Genomic DNA, 21,664 nt, shown 5'->3' on the forward strand with positions numbered 1-21,664 from the left:
TACCCATGCTTATCAATAATGTTTACTTCTAAAGAATTATATCATCAGTTTTAAATGCTCAATGAGATTTTGGATTTGGAACTTGAATAGTATGTTCTCAAAGTTCATGGGAAAGTAATATTTTTGAAAATAAAAGTTTAGTCAAAGTTGCTCCCAATATGGCATAAGTGGTTGACTGGTAAAAGGAAAACAGAGGGGGTAGAAAAGTAACTTATGGCCAAGCCTGAAGTTGCTCTTAACTCATGGCCTATGCATGGACAAAGATTTAAATTAATTTTAATGCCTCCTACTATTAAAACATGGTAGTGACATTCAGTCACAGCAAATTCTGCAACACAAAGCAATATATAATTATATTTGTGCATTAGTCAAATAGATACTAAAGGTTAATCATTAAGGCAGCTCATTTAAAATCAGAGCATCCAATAACAGATTCTGTTCATTGTAAACGCTCACCTATTTTTGTTGCACTGTAAATATTTTCTATTGGAAATACCACACCCAAACCATATAGCAAGACTTTGGCAAGAGCTGGGATAAGCTGAGTAGTTGTTACTAAAATATTGACACAATTTGTCCTAGAAGAAAGTAAAGAAGTATTTTATGATGTTAATCAAACAAATACTGCCACACTATAAGCAAATTATTATTTTCATTTTAAAACCTGGAAGGCAAATTTAAGTCTACAATTAAGGCTAGGAAGAGTTCATAGATGGAGAAATGGTATTCATATGGAAGCCAATATATAACAACTAGGGTTCTCTAGTTTCTGCTCTTACTATGGCTGGGTTCTTAAGAGGATTGATACTAGGATATATAAGGCAGACCATCAGTGATGGATATATAAAGGTAGAGATTGTTCTCAAGAATTGATAGAGGAGACTAAGTCCACTATGGTATTAATGCAGATTCTATATGTGTATTACAGCATTGCCCCCCCCCCCGCCTTCAAAAGGTAACATGAGGAGTTTTCATCTATTTCAGTGTAGGGACATATTCTCCAAAATGGCCTAGGACAGAGGATCTCATCTGGTGGCACTGGTGGAATGCAGGAGTCTAGCTGGAGTGCAGGTATACTTGCTAACTGTTCTGGAAATCTGAGTTTTCCATAGCATAGAAATATTGTGTCCAAATACTGAGCATTTTGTAATTGGTTGGACATATTAAAAGTTCAATGCTTGCTGTAGAATACAGAATGTAGTGCTACTTGGCAGGAACTAAGAAACTGTGGATCAGGACTGGGAAGGGACTATGTGACTGAGCAGAGCGGTAAGAGTGGAGTCATACATTCCTTATCGAAGAGGAAGAGGAAGATGAGGAGAGCCATCTAGGAAGAAAGAAGCATATATGTTTATATGCCAACTACCTGCTGTGAAACTCATATATGCCCAAAGATAACACCGTAAGCCTCTGTTTGGAACTTGGATTCTAGCAGATGTTCCAACTGTTAGTGGGTGGGACAGACTGGTGGGAGGAAAGCTTGAAAGTCTGTAAACATTCCTAGCTTGTCTCCTCACCATCTTGGCAGGCAGTGGAAAGAAATGTTGTTGTTGTTTAAAATAAACTATATAGGGCTTGACAGACAGAAGAGGACCTTTTTGAGCTCTAGCTGTAATCATGTAGATGTTCTGCTATGAAAAAAGAGGTATTTTGTTTCTAACAAGGTGAGGCCTAGGTTCTTTACTGGACTGCTTGGTGGGACTCCTGTCCTTATGCCCCCTGTTTCACATGCATGGGAGGTAGCACTCATGTTTTCTCCTCTTCTGTCCTTGGTATGCTACTGGTGTTGCAATGGTGCTCCTCTGACTTTGGTTAATTATAGTTTAGAACTGCTCTGTATGCATCATAACACAGAAACGGAGCAGTTATATAATGCAGTACAATAGAAAAAGTGGGAGTGAAGATTTATGAAACATATGGATGAAGAAATAGTAATTGGCCAAATCTACAACAATACTAGGGCTATTATTGTGAGGAAAATGGTAAGTAGGGAAGTGTTCTGTACATCACCTTGAGTTTTAAGGAAAAGACAGGCTATGAACCTAATAAATAAATCTAATGGATTAAGAGTTAAATTTTATTGCCACCTTGTTTGGGATGTGGAGAAATGATCCTATATTATCAGTTAAATGGTAAACTTTCTCTTCATCTGCCATTACTATAAACCTATCTACTATAGTATGATGCTGTAGGGAAAACATGAAACAATTAATGTCCATTTTTATAACAACATTGCACATCAGTTGACCATTTTTTTAAATGCCACATTTTAGAAAGCTATAATTTAAATTAAAATAGCTATTCCTAGCAGTGCATAATGTATTAATTATAACCCACAGAATATTGGAAAACGTATATTTACATTATAGCTCTGTTAGTCTGCATTACTACCCCATGTGAAATCTACTTACCTAGAATGAATTAATGTGAGTGCTTTCAGTGCAAGTGTTAACCACGAATCTGTAAGGGCTTCAATTTCTGCTCTAAGCTGCAACCAGGCTTCTCTCTTTGCTGGGCCCAGAAGACCTGCCAGGGGATGAGTGAGGGAGAACAAGCACTGTAGCATTTGCATTTCAATTCCTTACCATCAATTTCAATTCCTTACCATGTTTTACAGTTCTACAGAATTTACAGCTGTAAGTAGGTGGGGAAACATAACCATGTTTAAAAATCTCATACAGCAATGAGACAGTAAGTACATGGGAAGTGATATGATAGATACTTGCCTCCAACATTATTTTTGTAGGTGTTATAGATTTCTTTTACCCGTCTGTATCGGAAAGCTAGCTTTCTCATCCAGTCCACTCCTCCACGCACCCCCGTTGCTAAGCATAGGTTAGCACTGGTAGCTGCTGCAGGGAACCCATCTGTCCCGAAGTTATAGGTGCTGTTTTGGTTGTAAGAAAGTTTTAAAAATTTTCAGACTGTTCAAGATAAAACATAACTGAATATTATACTGGCAAAAGAACAGAAATAACAGTATCTTGAAGTGATTATAAACAAGCAAAAAATAAACAAAAGCCTCTACTTTTTCAATCACTGTCTTCTATCACAGTTTAGATTTACCTTAAATCCTGGCCATTATCATCTGATGAAACATCATCAATATGAACTTGGTCACATTCCTATAATGGGGGGGAAAATCCAACATATTTACTTTAATTTGCCAACTGCAATACAACAAATGCTAATAATTTTTAAGGGCATGCAAATCAACAATCATATTTACTTTTTTATATTGCTATAACTGAATTGATATAAATTATTTTAGTTACTATTCTTAGAATTTAGAAAAAAACTGCATTTGGAAGGGAAATCGTTAAAATAATTATCATCTACATTCTTATACATTTTCAGCTGCCTTTAAGTTTTAAGCTAGTCAAAGGATTTTCAGGCAGCGCATATGTATAACTGGAACCAGACATTTTGGTAAATGTAACTTATTAGAAAAATTAAATCTGATGCTAACCACCAATGAAACTATGACCTCTGATTGCTGTTGAGCCACACACTAACACAGCCTGAGGCCAATGTTTTAGAAGACTGTAGACAAAAAAGAAAAAGTTATTTGTTTTCCACTGTTTCTGTCTCTTCTGAAAAGCGCAAACCCATAGTAAAGCAGAAACACTTTAAAGATTTACAGAATGCTCTATTTTACTGCTTGAAGCCAGTGCACAGAACAAGTCCTTCATATTTATAAGTTGGTTTATCTGCTTATAACTGTGAAAATGAATATACATTATTTATCTCAACATTAAACATCAGAATCACTATTAGTTAGTATTGATATTTTACTGCTGAAACTTTATTTATAAATAAAGCACCTTTCAGAATTGTGTTTAATCTAAGTCTATAGCTCATTTGTTTTAAAAGTCTCCACTGCTTTTCTTAACGTGAATACCAATAGCAAAGGTGATCCATTTGTACAGCCCTAATACTCCAGAGCCACATATTTCTGTGTTACTGGTTCTCTCTGAACAATTTTTTCACTCTCTCTATGGGCTTGGAGGGAGGGAGGGGAGCTAGAAGTAGAAAGAAACTCAAAACAGCTGTTCTCTAACAGAATTAAAATCATGACCCCTAACCTTTTTTCTAAAACATCTATTTCTCAGCCAACCCTCTCCCAGCAAGCAGTGAGTTCCAAGGAGGAAAAGACTTTGACCCCATAACCTTCTTCCCCTCTCCTGAGGTCAACAACCTCAGATAAGAAAAAAACAAAGAATGGCCTCACATGATGACTATGAGCATAAGTCTTTTAAACAGAGAAAACACAGGCTGCCTTTAGAATAGCTGAAACAGCATTAGGACCTAAATCCTGAATAGGAAGGATGAGAAAAGAGAGCTTGGATTAAAACAAAACAAAACAAAACAAAACTGCTACAATCTGTTTGAAGTTCAGCGAAATCAAAGGCACAGACTTAAAAAATAAAATTAAAATAATTATTTTAAAAATCGCACATTTTTCATATGAAGTTTGTTTCTACAATTCCCTAGATTTATTCTGATTAGAAGTGGATTTTACACCTAGTTGGAACAGAAATCAGAAACAAAACAGAAGGAAACTTCCACTGTCCACGACATGTTTCTCAGTTTCATGCCAACAACTCTGCACTGAACTAACAGTGATTTGATGCAGATAGACATTCCCATCACCAATAAAATTAACAAAAGTACAACTGCTTGACCTTTACTTATATGCATTCATGAATGTGTGCACAAACACACATACACACATTGCTTATTTATCCTAATTTACATTCAAATTTGCAAGCAGAATAGTTATTTAGGATCAAAACAACAGTATTACTGGGAAAGCTGAAAACAACAGAATAAAGTCAATATAAAAAGTTCAAGAATCAAGTTTATTCCACTGATATTTTTGGGACCTTCCAAGTGAAGAAGAAATAATTGTATTACCTACAAAAGAATCAGCATTTTCTGGAAAAGGAGAATACTGAATTAAATTCAAAGATTCCTTCTGTAAAAGGAAGGGACTTTAGATCCAGTAGTGCTTCCACGTAAAGGGATTGGAAAGGGTACAGCTTTATCTGTTCCCTTATCCTTGGAGCTTCTGGGTTACATCCTACACTGTTTTGGACAGCTCTCAAAGACTCCAACGTAAGGTTCTTTCTGCTGAAGCAAATGAAAGAAGGTGACTCAAGACCAAAAATGGCAAAGAACTATGGATTCAACCCATTTTTCTTCTTTTCTTCCCTTCTCACAAGAATTTAAAAACTCGCTTTGAGAAATTAGGATTGTTGTTTTTAAAGATAGTTGCTACCTATATTATAACCTATATTATTATTACTAATACTACTGTAGTTCTTATCTTATTGTTTACAATAAGTGAAACAAATCAGAGCAAATACTACATTCCTTAGGGAACAGCTACAAATAGCTTATTTTTTTTAGCTGCTTATGTAGGTTATGACTGCCACTAAACCCAAATTTTCTAGGCCCTGTTATAATGGAAACCAACATTTTCCATGTCAAGATAGATAGATAGATAGATAGATAGATAGATAGATAGATAGATAGATAGATAGATAGATAGATAGATAGACAGACAGACAGACAGACAGACAGATAGATAGATAGATAGATTTTTTAAAAGCGTAGCTAAAATCAGCAAGTTTCTAGGCAATAAACATCACACTATTAATGAATGTTAGATTTGTAGAAAGGTTCTTTGACTAAACTTCAGGTGTTGAATGAGAAAAAGACAAGTGGGATGCATTATTGGAGCACTGTTTTGGGAAAGAGAGTGATCTTGATGGCAGGGGAAGAAATAGTAGGAAAAACAATTCAAAACATACATACATAAAAAAGGCTGAAAGAAGAATGATTGTGACAGAAAAGAGGAGAAAATGAAAAGAGAAGGAGAAGCCATTGCCAGTTGAGAAGACAAAGGGAAAAAACCAAAGTAGAGAAATTAGTCAGCAGGATCAATGTTTAGCATCCACTACAAAAGACAGGTAGGAAGGAAACAAAGCTTCTTTTACTCTGGGAATGAGGAATAAATAAATAGAGAAATATTCACATAGCAAATTCAACTGACAGAATCCAATTAGCCCTTAAATCTTCATTAATCTGTTGTATCTATTCTCTAAACATCCTATGCTTGTTTTTTGTCTTCCAAGGATTTTTTTTTAATTGAAAGAGGTATTTGAAGTATTGTTTAGTACCTAGGCTAGGTATAATTAACTTTCAGTAGGTTTCAAGACTTAATTTCTGAAAACCTTAATTTGCTGAACTGGGACAATTGAGATTTATTAGTGGACTGACAACTAGACAATTATTTTCATCAGTACCTTTTTGGAAATTGACTTACTGACAATTTCAAAGGCTCTCAGAAAATTCTGATGCAGTTTAAATTAACCAAACACATTTTTAAAAGGAACTAAATAGCAATAAAAGAATATAAGTACAAATTTTGGAGATAATTTATGTAAAAAAAACTGTGCATATTTACAATTAGAGCAAATAACAACACTTTAACATTAATATCCTAAACTATGCATCTAGAACTCTAAACAAAGAAAACATTTACAATCTAAGAATAATGTGAAACTTTTGTAAAAAAATACAGCTATCTCTTGTTTTTATGTATGAGTCATATACCATGCAAAGTATTTTTTACAATCCAATATTCTGGATTTAGACTATGTTCATACATTATGCTAAGTCATGGTCATTTAACTAAGATTTGCTAAATAAATTATAATTGGCAGCATTCACAGAGCATATTAAGGCTAAATTTAAACAAACCATAATATTCCACTAAAACTAAGCTACAACATGAGGTAGACAGTAACAGAAACTGATACAGAGACACTTTGTAAAGACTGTTGGAAACCTAGTTTGAATGAAAGATACCACTAATTGATGTCCCAAACTGAAGTCAGTGAGCAAGCAGAAGAAAAGGCAATTGTGCTGATTGCAGGCTCTGTAAACTAGGAATGGGCCAAAGCAGATGCAAAATGTGTCAATAAGCAGACAAGTGGTTATTGCTTGTGACAAGTGCCTGTGCATGTTGGTCTCCAGAGACCATACTTCCTTGGTATACAACACTTGTTTCCTTAGTAACTAGATATCATTTATCTCTAAATTACATTACATAGAAGGAAGGAAGGGAAGAGAAAAAGTTCTTCAGATAGGAAAGACAGGCTCATTTTTGCAAGAGTCAAATGAACTAATTATACAAAACATTCAATTACAGTTTACAGGTCCTGCACTTTTACCAATTTAAAATAAATGTTAAACATTATCCAAAGATTTGTTAAATACAAAATAGGAAGTGGCAAATTCGTAGCTGACTTTCTGGTAAAAGCAGGATCATATTGTGCATATAGTTATATCATTTTATTATTTTTGATGTTCTTCAAAGGTGTAGTGGCACAGGAATACAAACTCTATTTTATTCTTCAACGTACTTTAGGAAAATCAATGTAATAAACTTGAAACAATGAATCTTTTTACTTCCAAACGTATGTCATCTGATTTGAATAAATGATAAAATGTGCTTCAAATAAATAAAAAATTTAAAATAAATGTAAAGCAAAGTCATTCTCAGTCACAGTGAAAAACACAAAGGCACTAAACAACTTTATACTTGATTAAAGGGACAATATGAATAATATTATCAATATAGCTTCTTCTGAGAATTGGAAATCATTACAGACTACAGATCCAAACATGCTGATTATAGTTAAAATGCAGTCCTGTGTTTGCTTAATCTTCCTAATTTACCACGAGAAAACTAACACCATGCTGTCAACTAATTGTTTCAGTGATTTGCTTTACAAAGTAAAATGAGCTAAGAGGGAAATACTCCATCAAAACTAGCTCTTTTCCTCTATCCTTTAAACATCACAGTATCCTTTGAGACTTGCTGGATATTGGCCAACTCACAGGAAATGATCAGTGGATTCTCTGTTCCCCTCCTATCTGTCATTATGCAATTATCCCCCGTTTCATTTGTCTCTACTGAACGAACAGTAGAGAAATTTGGTCCAAGTATGTGTGAGAACAAGATGTTTAAAACTGCAAAACTTACATATCTGCAAAAGCTCTGCTTAGTCAAAAAACAGCACTTTAAATTCAGAATATGTATTTATTTCAAAGAAAGAGCTCCACATTTTTGTTTCCCAAATATTATACTATAATCATTTATCAAACCTACTACAATAAAAGTTTCAAGAAAATCCATCTCATCTCCAATTGAAATAACACCAAGTATGTGAAATGATGTACAGTTTACTTCATTCCTTTCCAGTTTTTCTTCCCCCTTGTTGTCTCCCCTACTGACACATTTGAAAGGTGTAATTCTACCGATATATATTTTGTTGTTAATATTTGTTTTCTAAATTGCATGGGGTTTTCATCTGATAAAAACTGTATTTTCCTGTTCCAGAAAGCACACCCATTTTTGTATAATGCCTATTTATTGACACTACTGATATTATTTTGAAATAACACAATTTTTTTCATACTAGAAAGGACAAGAATATCAACATAAAAATTAAACATTTTAAATTGAATCAATTTTCAAATAATCAGGTGCAGAGATTTCTTATTTGCATGGTACTGCTTAGCATAATACATTTAGGCTACAATCCTATATTTATTAGTCTGGGGATAAGTTGCATTGCATTTAGTGAAATTTGCATTTGAGCAACATATACAGATGGGGTGGGCAGAAGATCGATCTGGATCTATCCATAGATCTCTTGATAAAATGCAATAGACTGACAAGGATTTTTAATCTCCAACAACAGCAGCAGTAAATGCCCTGAATTATAATGCTGGAATGAAAAAAGCTTGGTATAACCAGGAATAGGTATTGTGTGAGCTTTATTCATCTTATAATAAAACTCCTAGGCTCAGGATTAATATGTTTTGGTTTTGGTTCATAAATCTTGGTGAAACATCTAAGGATTCCACAAGTTGCCAAAGAGCAGAATGGTATATGTTAGAAAAATTAAAAATGATGCCAAATTTCTCTTTGCTAAATGGCCAGTTAAACAATACCATTGGATTCAATACTACCCCTTCTGAAAATATTCAGAGCTGCCACTATGTATAAAGTTCTACCTAGAACTGACAGTTCCATGTTTGCAAATCTTAAAGAACTCTTTAAAGTTGAAAGCCAACAAAAGAAGTGGATGAATGTGATTATAGCCATTATCTGAACCAATTTACCTTCTTAATTGAAGACCCCAGTTCAGTCTGGGTACTCTTAGATTGCCCTAAAAGCTGTTCCGAAGCTTGCTGGAAAACAAGCAAGTATTTTTAACACCCCTCTTCTCACATTTTAGAGATATAAATTCCAGTCTTTAGAATCAGTATGTATATTGCTGTATATCAGTATATTACCTAAGTTAGATCCCTTGTGGAAACCAGAAGATATATCGACTTAGACAATCATATGAACAAGGTTAGAACTTATTTAAGCTGCTGTGCTAGGTAAATCAAAACTAAATTTTGTAGGTGAGAAGGTGCCTTCATTAAATATTATCTCACAAGGATGATTTAAAATTTCTTTCCAAATAGAATCTTGACATTGAACACACAATTGTAGCCATGTTGGACTTTATTTTCTCATGGTCAACATGGCTATTATTATTTTCATGCACAAAAATTATTAAAACAATCTGGTTTCTATCTTCCTGGTATTATAAATTAATTATACCTCAAAAGTGACTGTACTATTTATAATATACTTTTGTAAGAATTAAATGCATTTTATTGTACCTCTAAATTTTATATGTCACCTTGGGAACAGTAATGAAAAATAGAATAATATATATTTTTCTCATATCAGTAAATATAGAGGTACTATGTACAGGTTCATACTACAATTAAAAGTTGGTCCAAAGTATTAGGCAGCTATCTAAATTGATCAAATAAATAAATAGCATATACTGAATCTCATCCTGGCAGCAAGATAAAAGAAACAGATGTGTAAAAAAAGAACAGGAGGATTTCTAGTTTAGGCATGTGATCAGAAGGTATAAAATATAAAACCTATTTAGCAAAATAAAGTAGGAAAAAATCAACATTTAGATTTGTATTTAAAAATTCAGTTCTCATAAGCAGTCATACAACATAAATTTGCAAAAATATATATCTATTATATATATATATGCTAATATGTGAAAAAAATACTCTGAAAAAAACCCAAACCCTTCTTCTTTATCTTTTTCTCAGACCTGTGCCCACTGTCTCTCAGTTGCAAACAATAAAAGCTTAAATGCTTTTGTGAACTGCATAACCCATCATCATAAAATTCTTCTTAAGATACAACATAAAGCCATGTGAAAAAGGAGCAACTATAGTTTGCAGTTCCTCAGTACTGGCACCCAATTGGTGAACCTGTCATCTTTGTCTGGACTGTACTTTGTGACCATTTTCCCACAATAATTATTCTGTTCAGAGAGTAGAAAAAAGGCACAGATTACCTGTGGGATAGGCACAAGATATAGAGAACAAAGAGAGCTCTTGAAATCCATTTCATTCCATTTGACAATTTGTGGATTAACAGTCAAGGAATTAAAACTGACCTTGAAGAATTTCCTTTTAAAAACAAGGGAATGGACTTACACAATTTACATTCCTACAAAAGAAATGACAACAACAAACCCTGTTAGGATAAAGACTAAGGTGAAAATCAATTATACATTCCTGAGAGTGGAAATTAAATTATAGGAAAAGGCCTGATTTTCTGTTTCTGAAATCTGAATACGCACACTCATAAGCACATACTTTCTTCATATAATATAGAAGATATTTACATTAAGAATTATCACTCAGTAAACTAATTTCTTTACACTGTATATTAAATATGAAGCCAGTATTTTGTGTACATATTGATAATTTTTACACAGTAAAAATTTAGTTCTGCTCAAATAAGAAAACTATATGCACAAATAGAAAAATTAAGAGGCACTGGTAAATCAGAATTATCCATGCTTATGTAAGAATGAGGGCATTCTGAAACAGAGTAGTCTATCGCTGCAACTTAACTCCTCCTGTCAGTAGACATTGCTAACAAGCCAGATGGCTCTGTCCATGTTCATCATGATGTGTGAATCAAAAATATGCCAAAGTCAGAAGCAACAATACTTGCCTTTTTATTCTTATCCTGATGAGAAAAACCAAAGAGATTTCATAGTAAGACAATTCTGACAGATGCCTGGGTTTGTTAGCATTGCTTATCAGCCAAAGTTGCTAAGTATGTCCAATGGAACAGTGTCTACCAGTAGACTGCCCATTCCTGGATAATCCATAATTCTTCCAAATTCTACATTAGCAGTGAGTGTGAATACTTCCACTGTATTGCTTAATTCCTGGAACTTCTTAAGCTCTTAGCAGTGATACAGGCAGTTTGTTTCAACAATAAGCTTAGATTTTGAATCAAAACTTGGATGCTATTTTATTAACCAGAAGATGCCAAATTACAATTCATGTAAACACACTTTTGAAAAGTATTTTTCTTGTGAAATTGTTCAAGGAAAGAAATCAGATGCAACCAACATGTAGGTTAAAATTAGTTTCTCTAATTTCTTCTACACAATAAACATAGTAGATTTTTCTCAACATAAGTAGATACTGATAGCAACCCTATATATTCTAACCTACATAAATAATCACACTGAATAAAATGTATTGTATTTCAAAATAATATATAGGATAGAACTAATCTTCACTATCATTAACTCGGTTTTTGTTTTGTTTTTTGCAAGAAGCTCAAACTGAGTTTAAAGTGAAAACAGAAAATAGCTAATAGAGTTTTAAATGCATTTAATTACAGGTGACAGTATTTCAGCAGTACACATTCTTTAATTCTATAAAGTATAATTGCAAAATACCAATTACAGAATTCTTGGCAGGCAACAGAGAAGTTACTATTTTGTGGACAACCATATACTGAGAATTACACTAGATGTAGTGCAGGGAAGGTAAGCAGGATAAAGTCATGACTAAAGAAATACAGGTAGTCTTCACTTAATGACCATAATTAGGGCCGACAACTCCATCACTAAGCGAAGCGGTTGTTAGGGAAGACATCATGTGACTGTGACAGGCTTACGACCTCACTTCTGCTGTGGTCATTAAGAGAGTCACCACAGGTCATTAAGTAAGACATCATGTGACCATAACTTGCGATTTTACTGCTGGCTTCTCTGTTGACTCTACTTGTTGGAAGCTGGCTGTGAAGCACGCAAATGGCGACTACATGACTGCAGGATGCTGCGACGGTCATAAACGCCCACTGGTTGTGAAGTGCCTGAATCTTGATCATGTGACTGTGGGGACACTGCGATGGTCATAAATGCAAGGACCAATTGTAAAGTTACTTTTCCAGTGCCACCATAACTTTGGTTGCTAAACAGGACAGTCGTTAAGTGAGGACTACCTGTAGAACTTTCTTTGGAGAAAGTATGCACGGAATACATTGTCACTCTGTGTGGAGAGAAGTATGTTGTAACACTGTAATATTTCCAATTTATGTGGTAAGTTCCTTCTTCTTGATGCCATCCTAGTATTATCCTTCTGCCTTTCTATTCATATTTATAATTGTTACTATTGACCTCAAGTTATTATTTTCTGCTTCACAAACATTTTTCTGCTTTTTAATATTTCATAGAGCATATTAGCTAAGGTATGAAGTAAAAAATCCCTTTACTTACTATACAACCAAATATGAAAGCATTTTAACAAAATTATAAATGCAATGCAATTGGGAAAAATATAGTGACTTTATTTAATGTTCAAATGACAAAAAGAATCCAAGGACAATATTGTTCAGAAACTTAACAATGTACAAATTTAAATTTCTACAACATCAAACATATCTAAAATGTTATCCAAAGAATAATGCAAAATATAGTCTTCTGCATTCCGCTTGTAGAACAGGACTATAGGTCAGTATCAGGAATTTTAGATACTGTTTCATAATTTTGCTTTTGACAAAATAATAACAAGCATTTTTTCTACTTAGGTTCTTTGTATTTTAGGTCCAACATTTTTAAAAAAGCTGTTTATATTCATGTTGATAATAATAGAAATCTTTGTTTTTGTGTGCCTGCAAAAATACATTTTTCAGTTGCAGAGGTATCATAAAATCAATTAAAAAAACAGATCAAGAAAGCATTTTCATTTTGTTTCAACATTATACCAAAAATTAATTCACTATCTCGGGTTTTTTTGGAGGGAGGGAGGGATTTAATACCACAGGTCAAGAAGCTTAAAGCTATAAAGTACTTAAAGAGAGAGAGAGAGAAAGAGAACCCATTGCTGCTTCATACCTTCATCATGTGCATTCTGACATCTTCTTGTCCCAGGAACTATCAAGCTGTAATTCTTCTGAATTTGAATGCCTGCTGGTATATACCTTAATATAGACTTATCCTTATAGCAGTGGCCCATTTATGTAACATTTTAGCACTTGATAGGTCCCATGATACTCCTTTTTGTTTCCTTTAAGCAGGCATATAGAGTACAGTTTTATTCCTTCCTACTTTTTATGAAGATTTAACTCATCTGAGATTTTAGTTCTGATTTTCCATTATTTTCAAACTACTTTCAATGTTAATATGTTTTAATACATATAAATAATTTAACTACCTTTTTTTACTATAAGGCCTCTTGTAAATGTTTTTCATATAAAGCAATGTATGAATAACCTATATATTTAATCTTAGCACACTTAACAATTAGAAAAATTATAGAACACAAACTTCTGAATAAACAGGCATACTTGCAAAACACTTCTTCTACTCCACCTTTAGACTATTACAAAATGCAGATTTCATCATTTCTAGTAAAAGCTTTTCATCTTTTTTTTCCCTCTCTTAAGACTGTGCTTCAATAATAATTCTAATCATTCTGATGTAGGAAGAAATAGAAATTCCCACCACAAAATATTAAATGCCCTGCAATATTTAAAACCTTTGTCCTGAGAATGCTGACCCCTACTCAAGTTCATCCCCTCTTCATACTGCTGTCCTCAAATTTCAAGCTGAAATCTAGCAAAGTCGAATAATTGACTCAGATCTAATAATTCATCTTGCGGTCTCTCTATTCAATTGTTGACAGAACTTTAATCAGCAGATGTTTACTTAGATTACCTTATTCAACAGCATTGGTAGATCAAAAGCAAACTGCTGCTAAATCTGATCAATGTGACTATCAGATAACAAGTCCGGATGGTAGCATCTCCTTGAATACTAGACTTTTGTGTGGTTATAGAGCACTATTAACTATGGTAGCTTTATCCAGTAGTCCTTGCATAGCTGTTTTTTCCTAGTGTTACTGTCTTCTGGGAATACAGAACAAGTAATTGCTTATCTATCTCTTTCATTATTATGCTAATGTCACCTTACCAATCTCTGCCTAGTCAGAGCCAACGTTTGGGGGTGGGAGTGGGAGAGTTAACTTCAGACTTGCAATTATCTCTTCATTCAACTGGCCTGTAAAAAATCTGGCCTCCCTAGCTGAGAATGCACTGTGTACACTTTTTCCACAATATCCAGAATAGGAGCAGCTGCAGGGAAGCCAATTTACCCTAGAAAGAAAAGTCTTTAAGAACCAGTACCTTACTCTGCTTTTTCATCTCCTCTTTCTACTCTTTTCCTTTTATGTTGCAGCTTTCAGATTATACAGGACAGAAGTTGTTTTATTAATCTTTATAAGATGATCTAGGATCCTTCAGGAGTGAGGACAAATTACTCACAGATGTCCATCCAATTGTTTTACAAGCCTCGCACATTTTTTAAAAAGTGATTTTAAAGTTTAAAAATTCTGTATTTTTTTCATTTTAACACGTACCTTTTCTATTGTCATTAGTACTATCCTGTGATAACTCTTTGCCTCTTTAAACTTTCGTTCATTCTGTAATCTTACTATTCATACTTACATAAAATATAAAGTTGCCATAAAGAAGTACATTCCAATAATATCAACTTTTTTTTTTTTTTTACTGATGGCAGACTATGGAAACTAGCACTTCAGAAAACTTTTATCCCTTGCTTATTGTAATACATTGGCTTTAGGAATCAAGCCATCAAGTGTTACAAATAATCCATTTCCAGAATTATAATGCTGATCTTAAGATAAACATGGTATTTTATTGGCAGTAAGAACTGAAAATGACATATCTTACACCATAATTATTTTATAATGATTTGAAAGATAGGCAAAACAATTTATTTTTACAGTAATTTTGGATCCAGTGTTTTGTTTCTAGGTCATGAATCTAAGCTTTGAACAGATGTTTTTCATTCACTGCAATCTAAAATCCACATAAAATCATGCACATTCATAGTGACAGGAAAAAATGAGTATCCCACTCAAGTTATTCTTCCAACTGTGGGAATGTTCGTATACAAATAACACTCCCAGAGAGGATCACAGAAGAAATTGTATTTACATGAGCATATTGAATATTAGGGCCTGCTGATATGGGAAAGAATAATAATAATAAATAGGGTCTTATTCCAGGAGGAATAAGAGTTTCACACATTGAAATGACCGAAATAACTGCTGATTTTGATAATCCACATTCTTTATTGAATAACAACAAATCTTGGAAGAATGCCATTCTTCTGAACAAGTTGTTACAGTTATAGCATAACAATTTTTGTGATCTCATTTTATATGTTAACTATAGTTCCAGGTTGGGAAAAGAACAACAGCTTAACAACAGCTTTAGCCAGAGGCAAAGTGGTTGAAGATGGTTGCCGACAATCATTTGGAAAGAATTCTAAGAATTATGGAGATAATATAAACTAAAAAGGCAACAGAGAAAACTATAACATACTAGCTATTTTAAGCCTAGTACCTTTCATCGTGGGCTAAGGACATGAATACAAATTGACAAAACCCTAGACTGTGCAACCAAGCATAATTTTCTGAAGGACTCACAATTATAGACTATATAAAAACTTCATTTTTCATTTTTTTGCAACAACAAACAACAATAATCTACTGGAAAAGTTCAGCAGGTTTATCTTTCAAAGCCTGGGTTTGCGACTTTGGACCATTTATTAAGAGTCCATTTCAGGAATTATAATCATAGAGTAACTTTAAACAATATGTTGTTCACACATCCAGATCCATCTCCACTTCCTGTAAGTTTCTTAGTTTTCTATTTTAGTCTGTCCTAACTAGATCATTTGTGTTTGATGGTTTTTAGCATTATAATGATATGTTTAGTCCAGGTTTGGTGATTTGAGAATGTTTGAAGGTATTAGAAGCAGGATGGGCATCTGCAGGGGGTGTCACGGCATAAAGGAGAACAGGAGCCTATCTATAACATCATGCAAACACTATGACTTACATCCTTGTGTCAGACACGAGAGTAGCATTTGACTAATAATATCACCATGTCCATGTCATTTTTGTGTCATCCTGGTTTGTTGTGGATGCAGTTGAGCAAAGTTTTTCCTAATTTATTTCCTCTACTGTTTATATTTACTTTTCAAAAGTTTACTTGACTTTTCCATTAAAATGTCCAGGGTGGGTTAAAGTATAGTAACAAAATAGCCATAGTATTATTATCAAAAAAAAAAAAAGAGGGGGGATTACAATTCATAAATATTTCAGGTTAAAGTAGGATCATCAAAGAGTGAGCAAGATCCTGTTCTCTTGGTGGTGAGTTCCAGAAATTAAGTGTGGCTGTACAGAAATGCCATCCCCCTATCATTACCAAATGTAGTCCATATACAGATTGGATGCAAACGAAACTGCCTGCAGAAATCCTTAATGGGACAAACAGTTTTATTTGAAATACACTTTTCAGCTTTTCCAATTTCAAATATGCTTAATGCTTTAAAAGTTGCACAGAACCATTTTAATTGATCCTGAAAATGAACTGAAGTCAGTGAACCTAGAGTTTTATAAGCTCCCAATATCCAGTTACTGTCAACAGCTTAGAAAAATGTTTTGGAGCAGGTGAATTTTCAGACACCTGTCAAGGACAGTACCATGCAAAGCACTTGGCAGCAGTACAATTATGATGTAACTGCACCACCTGGAAATTAGGCCTGCTAACAAACTGAAGACACTGAGTTTTATATGCCACTCTGACAAAAAAAGTAAAAAGCTTGTATATAAGGTGAAATTGGATAAAGGTACTCTGGCCATGGCTGGTGCCTGAATGTTCACAACTCAGATTCAGAGTTATGTCCTGGAACAATACTGTACATTCTGTAAACCTGTGTTAACATAGGGACACCTAATCCAAGGAAAGTTAAATTCTTATGTCAGAATCAGTAGTTTTATCAGTAGTTTTATCAGCCAGCATCTATCTGCTTTACAGATTACACTCCAATTTGTTTACTCTAATCAGTCCAACCTCAAAGAGTTCAGCACAGAAAGGACAGGGTTGCTTTTATGATGATGAAACTATTCTCCAGATATCTGGGTTACTTCATTAAGGCACAGAGGAAAAAACAGCATCATGGGGCCAGGCAGAAATAGTTAGACCCTACAGACAATAACCAATGTCAGCATGAGTCACTCATCACTATCTTCTGAAACTTTTTGTAGGAATGATTGAAACCAGACTAACAAGTTATGCATTAAAATACTCAATAGTAATTTGTGAATATTGAAAAAAAAATAAACTGATGAATTTATATTTTATTTTTCCCTTCTGAGATATAGTTATACTGAGATAATTTCTTAAATATAAGCCCAATGCTATAAATTCTACATTGCTTCAACATGCATTTTAAGATAATTACAGAAACTTCTCTGCAGGAAGAGTTTCCTACATAAGGGGTTTAAAGCAAAGAATGCAAAAGACACAGAAATTTAACAAGCAAGAGAATCTTTTTCTTTACATTAAATTATAAAATGTATCTTAATGCCTTTTATTTCTGCAATAGAATGCATATTATAGCTATACATGCACAGGCATACCCACCACACTATTCCTTTCAAGCAACACAATGATTAATTTAATGCAGATATTCACAGCAGAGAAATAAATAAGACAAACAAGCAATTTAATGGACATAAGCAAGTGCCTCAGTTCTGATTAAATAATAAAACTTTGCTTTCTAAGTATTCTTTTAATGTTAGCAGATATCATGACCAACTCTTAGATCCTAAACTGCAACACTGTGGACTGTATTTATTTTTAATCTACTTTTGAAACACTACAGTTAAGGTAATTATTGAAACTATGTTTTTAAAAATCAAATTCTTTCTACTCCTTGAATTCTGGATTCAAAATGAAATATGTCAGGAGCTCCAAATGCCTTCTTTCTTTCCACTTCCACACCTGTTCAATGCAATGAGCGTACTGCTATTTTAAATATTTTTATCTATAGCTTTCCAATCTACAGACACACTTTTAATCAAAAGAAGGCTCAACATTTGATCATAATTCATGTCATAATAAATATGAACTGCCCGGCATCATTTAGCATGTAATGCTTGTTTTGTACTGCTTGTTTTCAAAGCATTTGAGCTATAGTACTGAAAATGCTGCTTACTTTTGAAATGAAATTAATAGGCTCAATTCTAGCTGTTACAGAACACTGAATGATAGTAATTCATGATGTAAAAAAATTTATAGCCAAAACAAATCTTTTAAATAAATTGTGTTGAACCATCATATAAATTTAGAAATAAATATCTAGTATATATCCCACAGAGGGATCTTACATATATTTTCTACAAGTTTTTAACATGTTATAACAGCAATAACTTCCAAGTATATTTGTATAGCATTGGAGATCTATTAATTTTTTTCTGCTTCTCAATGGTTATATATCTGAATTTTCCATTAAATATGCCTATGATATAAAGGTCATCCTCATTTAGTGACTGCCTTGTACAGTGACTGTTTGCAGTTATGACAGTGATGAAAATGTAACTTTGTGACAAATCCTTGCATTTATGACCTTCACAGGTCTGAAAAGCAAAGGAAAGCTGAAGTAAGATCATAAGCACAGTGGCGGTTTCACTTAGCAACTGTTTCACCTGATGACCAAGTTGTCGGTACCAATTATGGTTGCTAAACAAGGACTACCTATACATTATTACTACTGAATTTACTGTGTGTGGTACATTTATTTATGTATCATATGTGGCACTGTTTCTGTATCTTTCTGCCAATATCCGTGAAAGTATAATGTATTTCCCATATCCTCTGCATGCCATCTGTCCTGTGTCATGTGTATGGTATAAAGGAAAAAATATTTGCAAAAATATACAAACAACAGTTGCATAACTGAGTATGTTGTAATTTATGACTTTTTTTTAAAAAAAAGGGACTTATTTTCAATTAAAATAGGGTATGAAAGATCTATAAAAAGCATGCTATTTGAATATTCAACTAAATAGGAGCTCAGAATTATACAACTTATGCCATGGAATACTCAATATGACTTTAAATTAACAAACAAAAATGGGATTATATGATATGCTAATAATGTGTTTTGACAGCTAGTTTGGTGTAGTGGTTAAAGGCATTGGACTAGAATGTGGGAAGCTATGATTTTTGTCCTGCCAAATGGGTGCCTCTGGGACTTTCATATCCTCTCAGCCCTAGAAAGGCACCTATGGCAAACCATTTCTCAAATGTTGTCAAGAAAACTGCATGGACTTCTCCATGTAGTTGCCAGGAATAAAAAATGACTCAAAGGCATGTGTGCATGGGCACAAAGTATTTTAAGGAATAAGTCATAGTACATTAAAACTCAACTCAGTGAGAAAATGTTTATCCACTGCCAATGTATTCAGCATATTTGTCTGTTCCATCATAAATCAAAACACAAACATTGGTGTGTAGAAACTTCACAGATATAAGTGTTTTTTTTCTGAGACTGTAGGATATTACAAAGAAATCATTTAGATGAAAAAAAAAATGGAATATTGCTGCAATTGCACTAGTGCCACACTATTTCTTTAGGGGTTTAATGCAGAGTTTCAACTATTTTTGGAGAGAGATAAACAAAACTCAGAAGCCATATGTTTGTATCAACTTGCTGTCACTATTTGAGGGTGTAGGTGTAGAGACCTAGTAGGTTTATTTGCTATTTCCACATGCTTTCAGGTATAACACCAACTGTGTGTGAGGTTCAAATTAGAAACATTTACAAGTTGGCTAGTGGAGATAGGAGAGGAAGGAAAAGAATGAATTATTTTTAGGATGATAAGAAGCATTTCAGCTCATGTCATACCATGCCAACTAAAATGCCTTGTATAGGCAATGAGCCTCTAGCTGAAACCAGCATGGATGTATATGGATTGATACTGTTCTTACCCAATAGAGTTAACAAACCAAAAGGTCAGATATATTGTATTGCCAGCCCATACATAATTCAGTGCTTTTAGATAGCTGAATAAGCTGATGCTGAAAACACCACAGGAGCTACAGTGTTTATTCACTGCTGCTTGGTGTTAGTTTATCTGTAACAAAAGAAACTTATGACCTTACCACTGGTCTACTCCAGAGGAAAAAAGTAGGTGCCAGAGGTCAGGAAGATCCAGAGCCAAAGGCATAACACTACTAAACTTACAAAGGTTCATCTACTGCTGATTCAATGAAAAGAGACTCAAAGCTCAGTACAGAAGGGAAACAAACCTTTTTAAAAGTCTGAAAGTCTCAGATAACTGCCCTGCCATTGTTTTACGTTTTTTCATGCCTCTACACTTCCTGGTTCTGCCTGGGACCAGATGTGTCAGAATACTTTAATAAAGAGTGTTGTCATAACTCAGCAAGAAGCAGGAAACACAGGTAATCTTGTAAGCAGAAATAAAATTCTCAAATTTAAAACATCTGCATATATTTTCATTAGAACTAACATTTCTAAAATAGCCACTTTGCCTTTCAACCAATCAATTAATCTAGCACTTCTCATGAATAAAATTGATGATTTTACTATCATAACATGCCTGCAATTTCAATATTTATTACAGCATGCTGTTTTTTCTGAAACTATATTAAAGGGTAGGTGCAATAAAAGTACAACATCCCTGTTTTCAACACAATGTGGACCAGGATAGATAGGTGGCATAGGGAAATTATTTCCTCTGACCTGTTTATGTTCAAAATTGTGGAACAGGAATAGCCTGTTTTTGGAGGGGAAAAAGGGGGGGGGGATCGAAATACAACATAAAAGGAGACCTCTGGATCAAATAAAAGTCCTCTGTAATCCAGCATTCGGTGTTATATGTCCAACAAGATTTATTTCAATGGCACTTAAGCAGAAAATAAAGCCATATCTCTATCCTAATGTTCATCCCTACTATAACGGTGCCTCTGAACTTATAGGCTGCAGTTATGGCTAGTCGTTATGATTAATAAGCAGTACGTAACACTTCTACTTATCTTGAATCTGTTGAGCTCATCCTAAAGGCAACTAAGCTAGGGACTATCACCACACTTACATGTAGTGAAACCTATAGGCTATCTTGCTTATCTGAAACATTGCTCAAAATAGTACTCCTTGAGATATACCTGAATTAAAGGGAATGGCATGACCCACAGCACTATTTCAGACACGTTCATTTGGGATCATAAGCCTTCATGCTGTATCAGAAACGGCTTTTTGAGAGATCCCTCAGTTTCAAAACCAATATGCTGGGTCAAGTGAGGAACTACTGCTTAAAAAAATAAAACTTAATTTTTATTAAGTTTCACTTG

General features: G+C 33.9%; 1 protein-coding gene across 8 annotated transcripts in view; it reads right to left on the bottom strand.

Moving 5' to 3' along the window:
- EYA1 (EYA transcriptional coactivator and phosphatase 1) overlaps window positions 1-21,664 on the bottom strand; it is a 99,159-nt gene that overhangs the window by 11,038 nt on the left and 66,457 nt on the right. For all 8 annotated transcript variants that reach the window (XM_088130703.1, XM_088130701.1, XM_088130699.1 and 5 more), the window contains 4 exons: window positions 3,067-3,125; window positions 2,727-2,887; window positions 2,412-2,526; window positions 457-578 (listed from right to left, as the gene is read on the bottom strand). In XM_088130703.1, coding sequence (XP_087986829.1) covers window positions 457-578; window positions 2,412-2,526; window positions 2,727-2,887; window positions 3,067-3,125 — 457 coding nt within the window. The remainder of the gene's footprint in view (window positions 1-456; window positions 579-2,411; window positions 2,527-2,726; window positions 2,888-3,066; window positions 3,126-21,664) is intronic.

Source organism: Python bivittatus, unplaced genomic scaffold (assembly GCF_059951505.1).
Source record: "Python bivittatus isolate LINGU-HERP-01145 unplaced genomic scaffold, Pbiv_v1 ctg000840_np1212, whole genome shotgun sequence".
Taxonomy (NCBI): Eukaryota; Metazoa; Chordata; class Lepidosauria; order Squamata; family Pythonidae; genus Python; species Python bivittatus.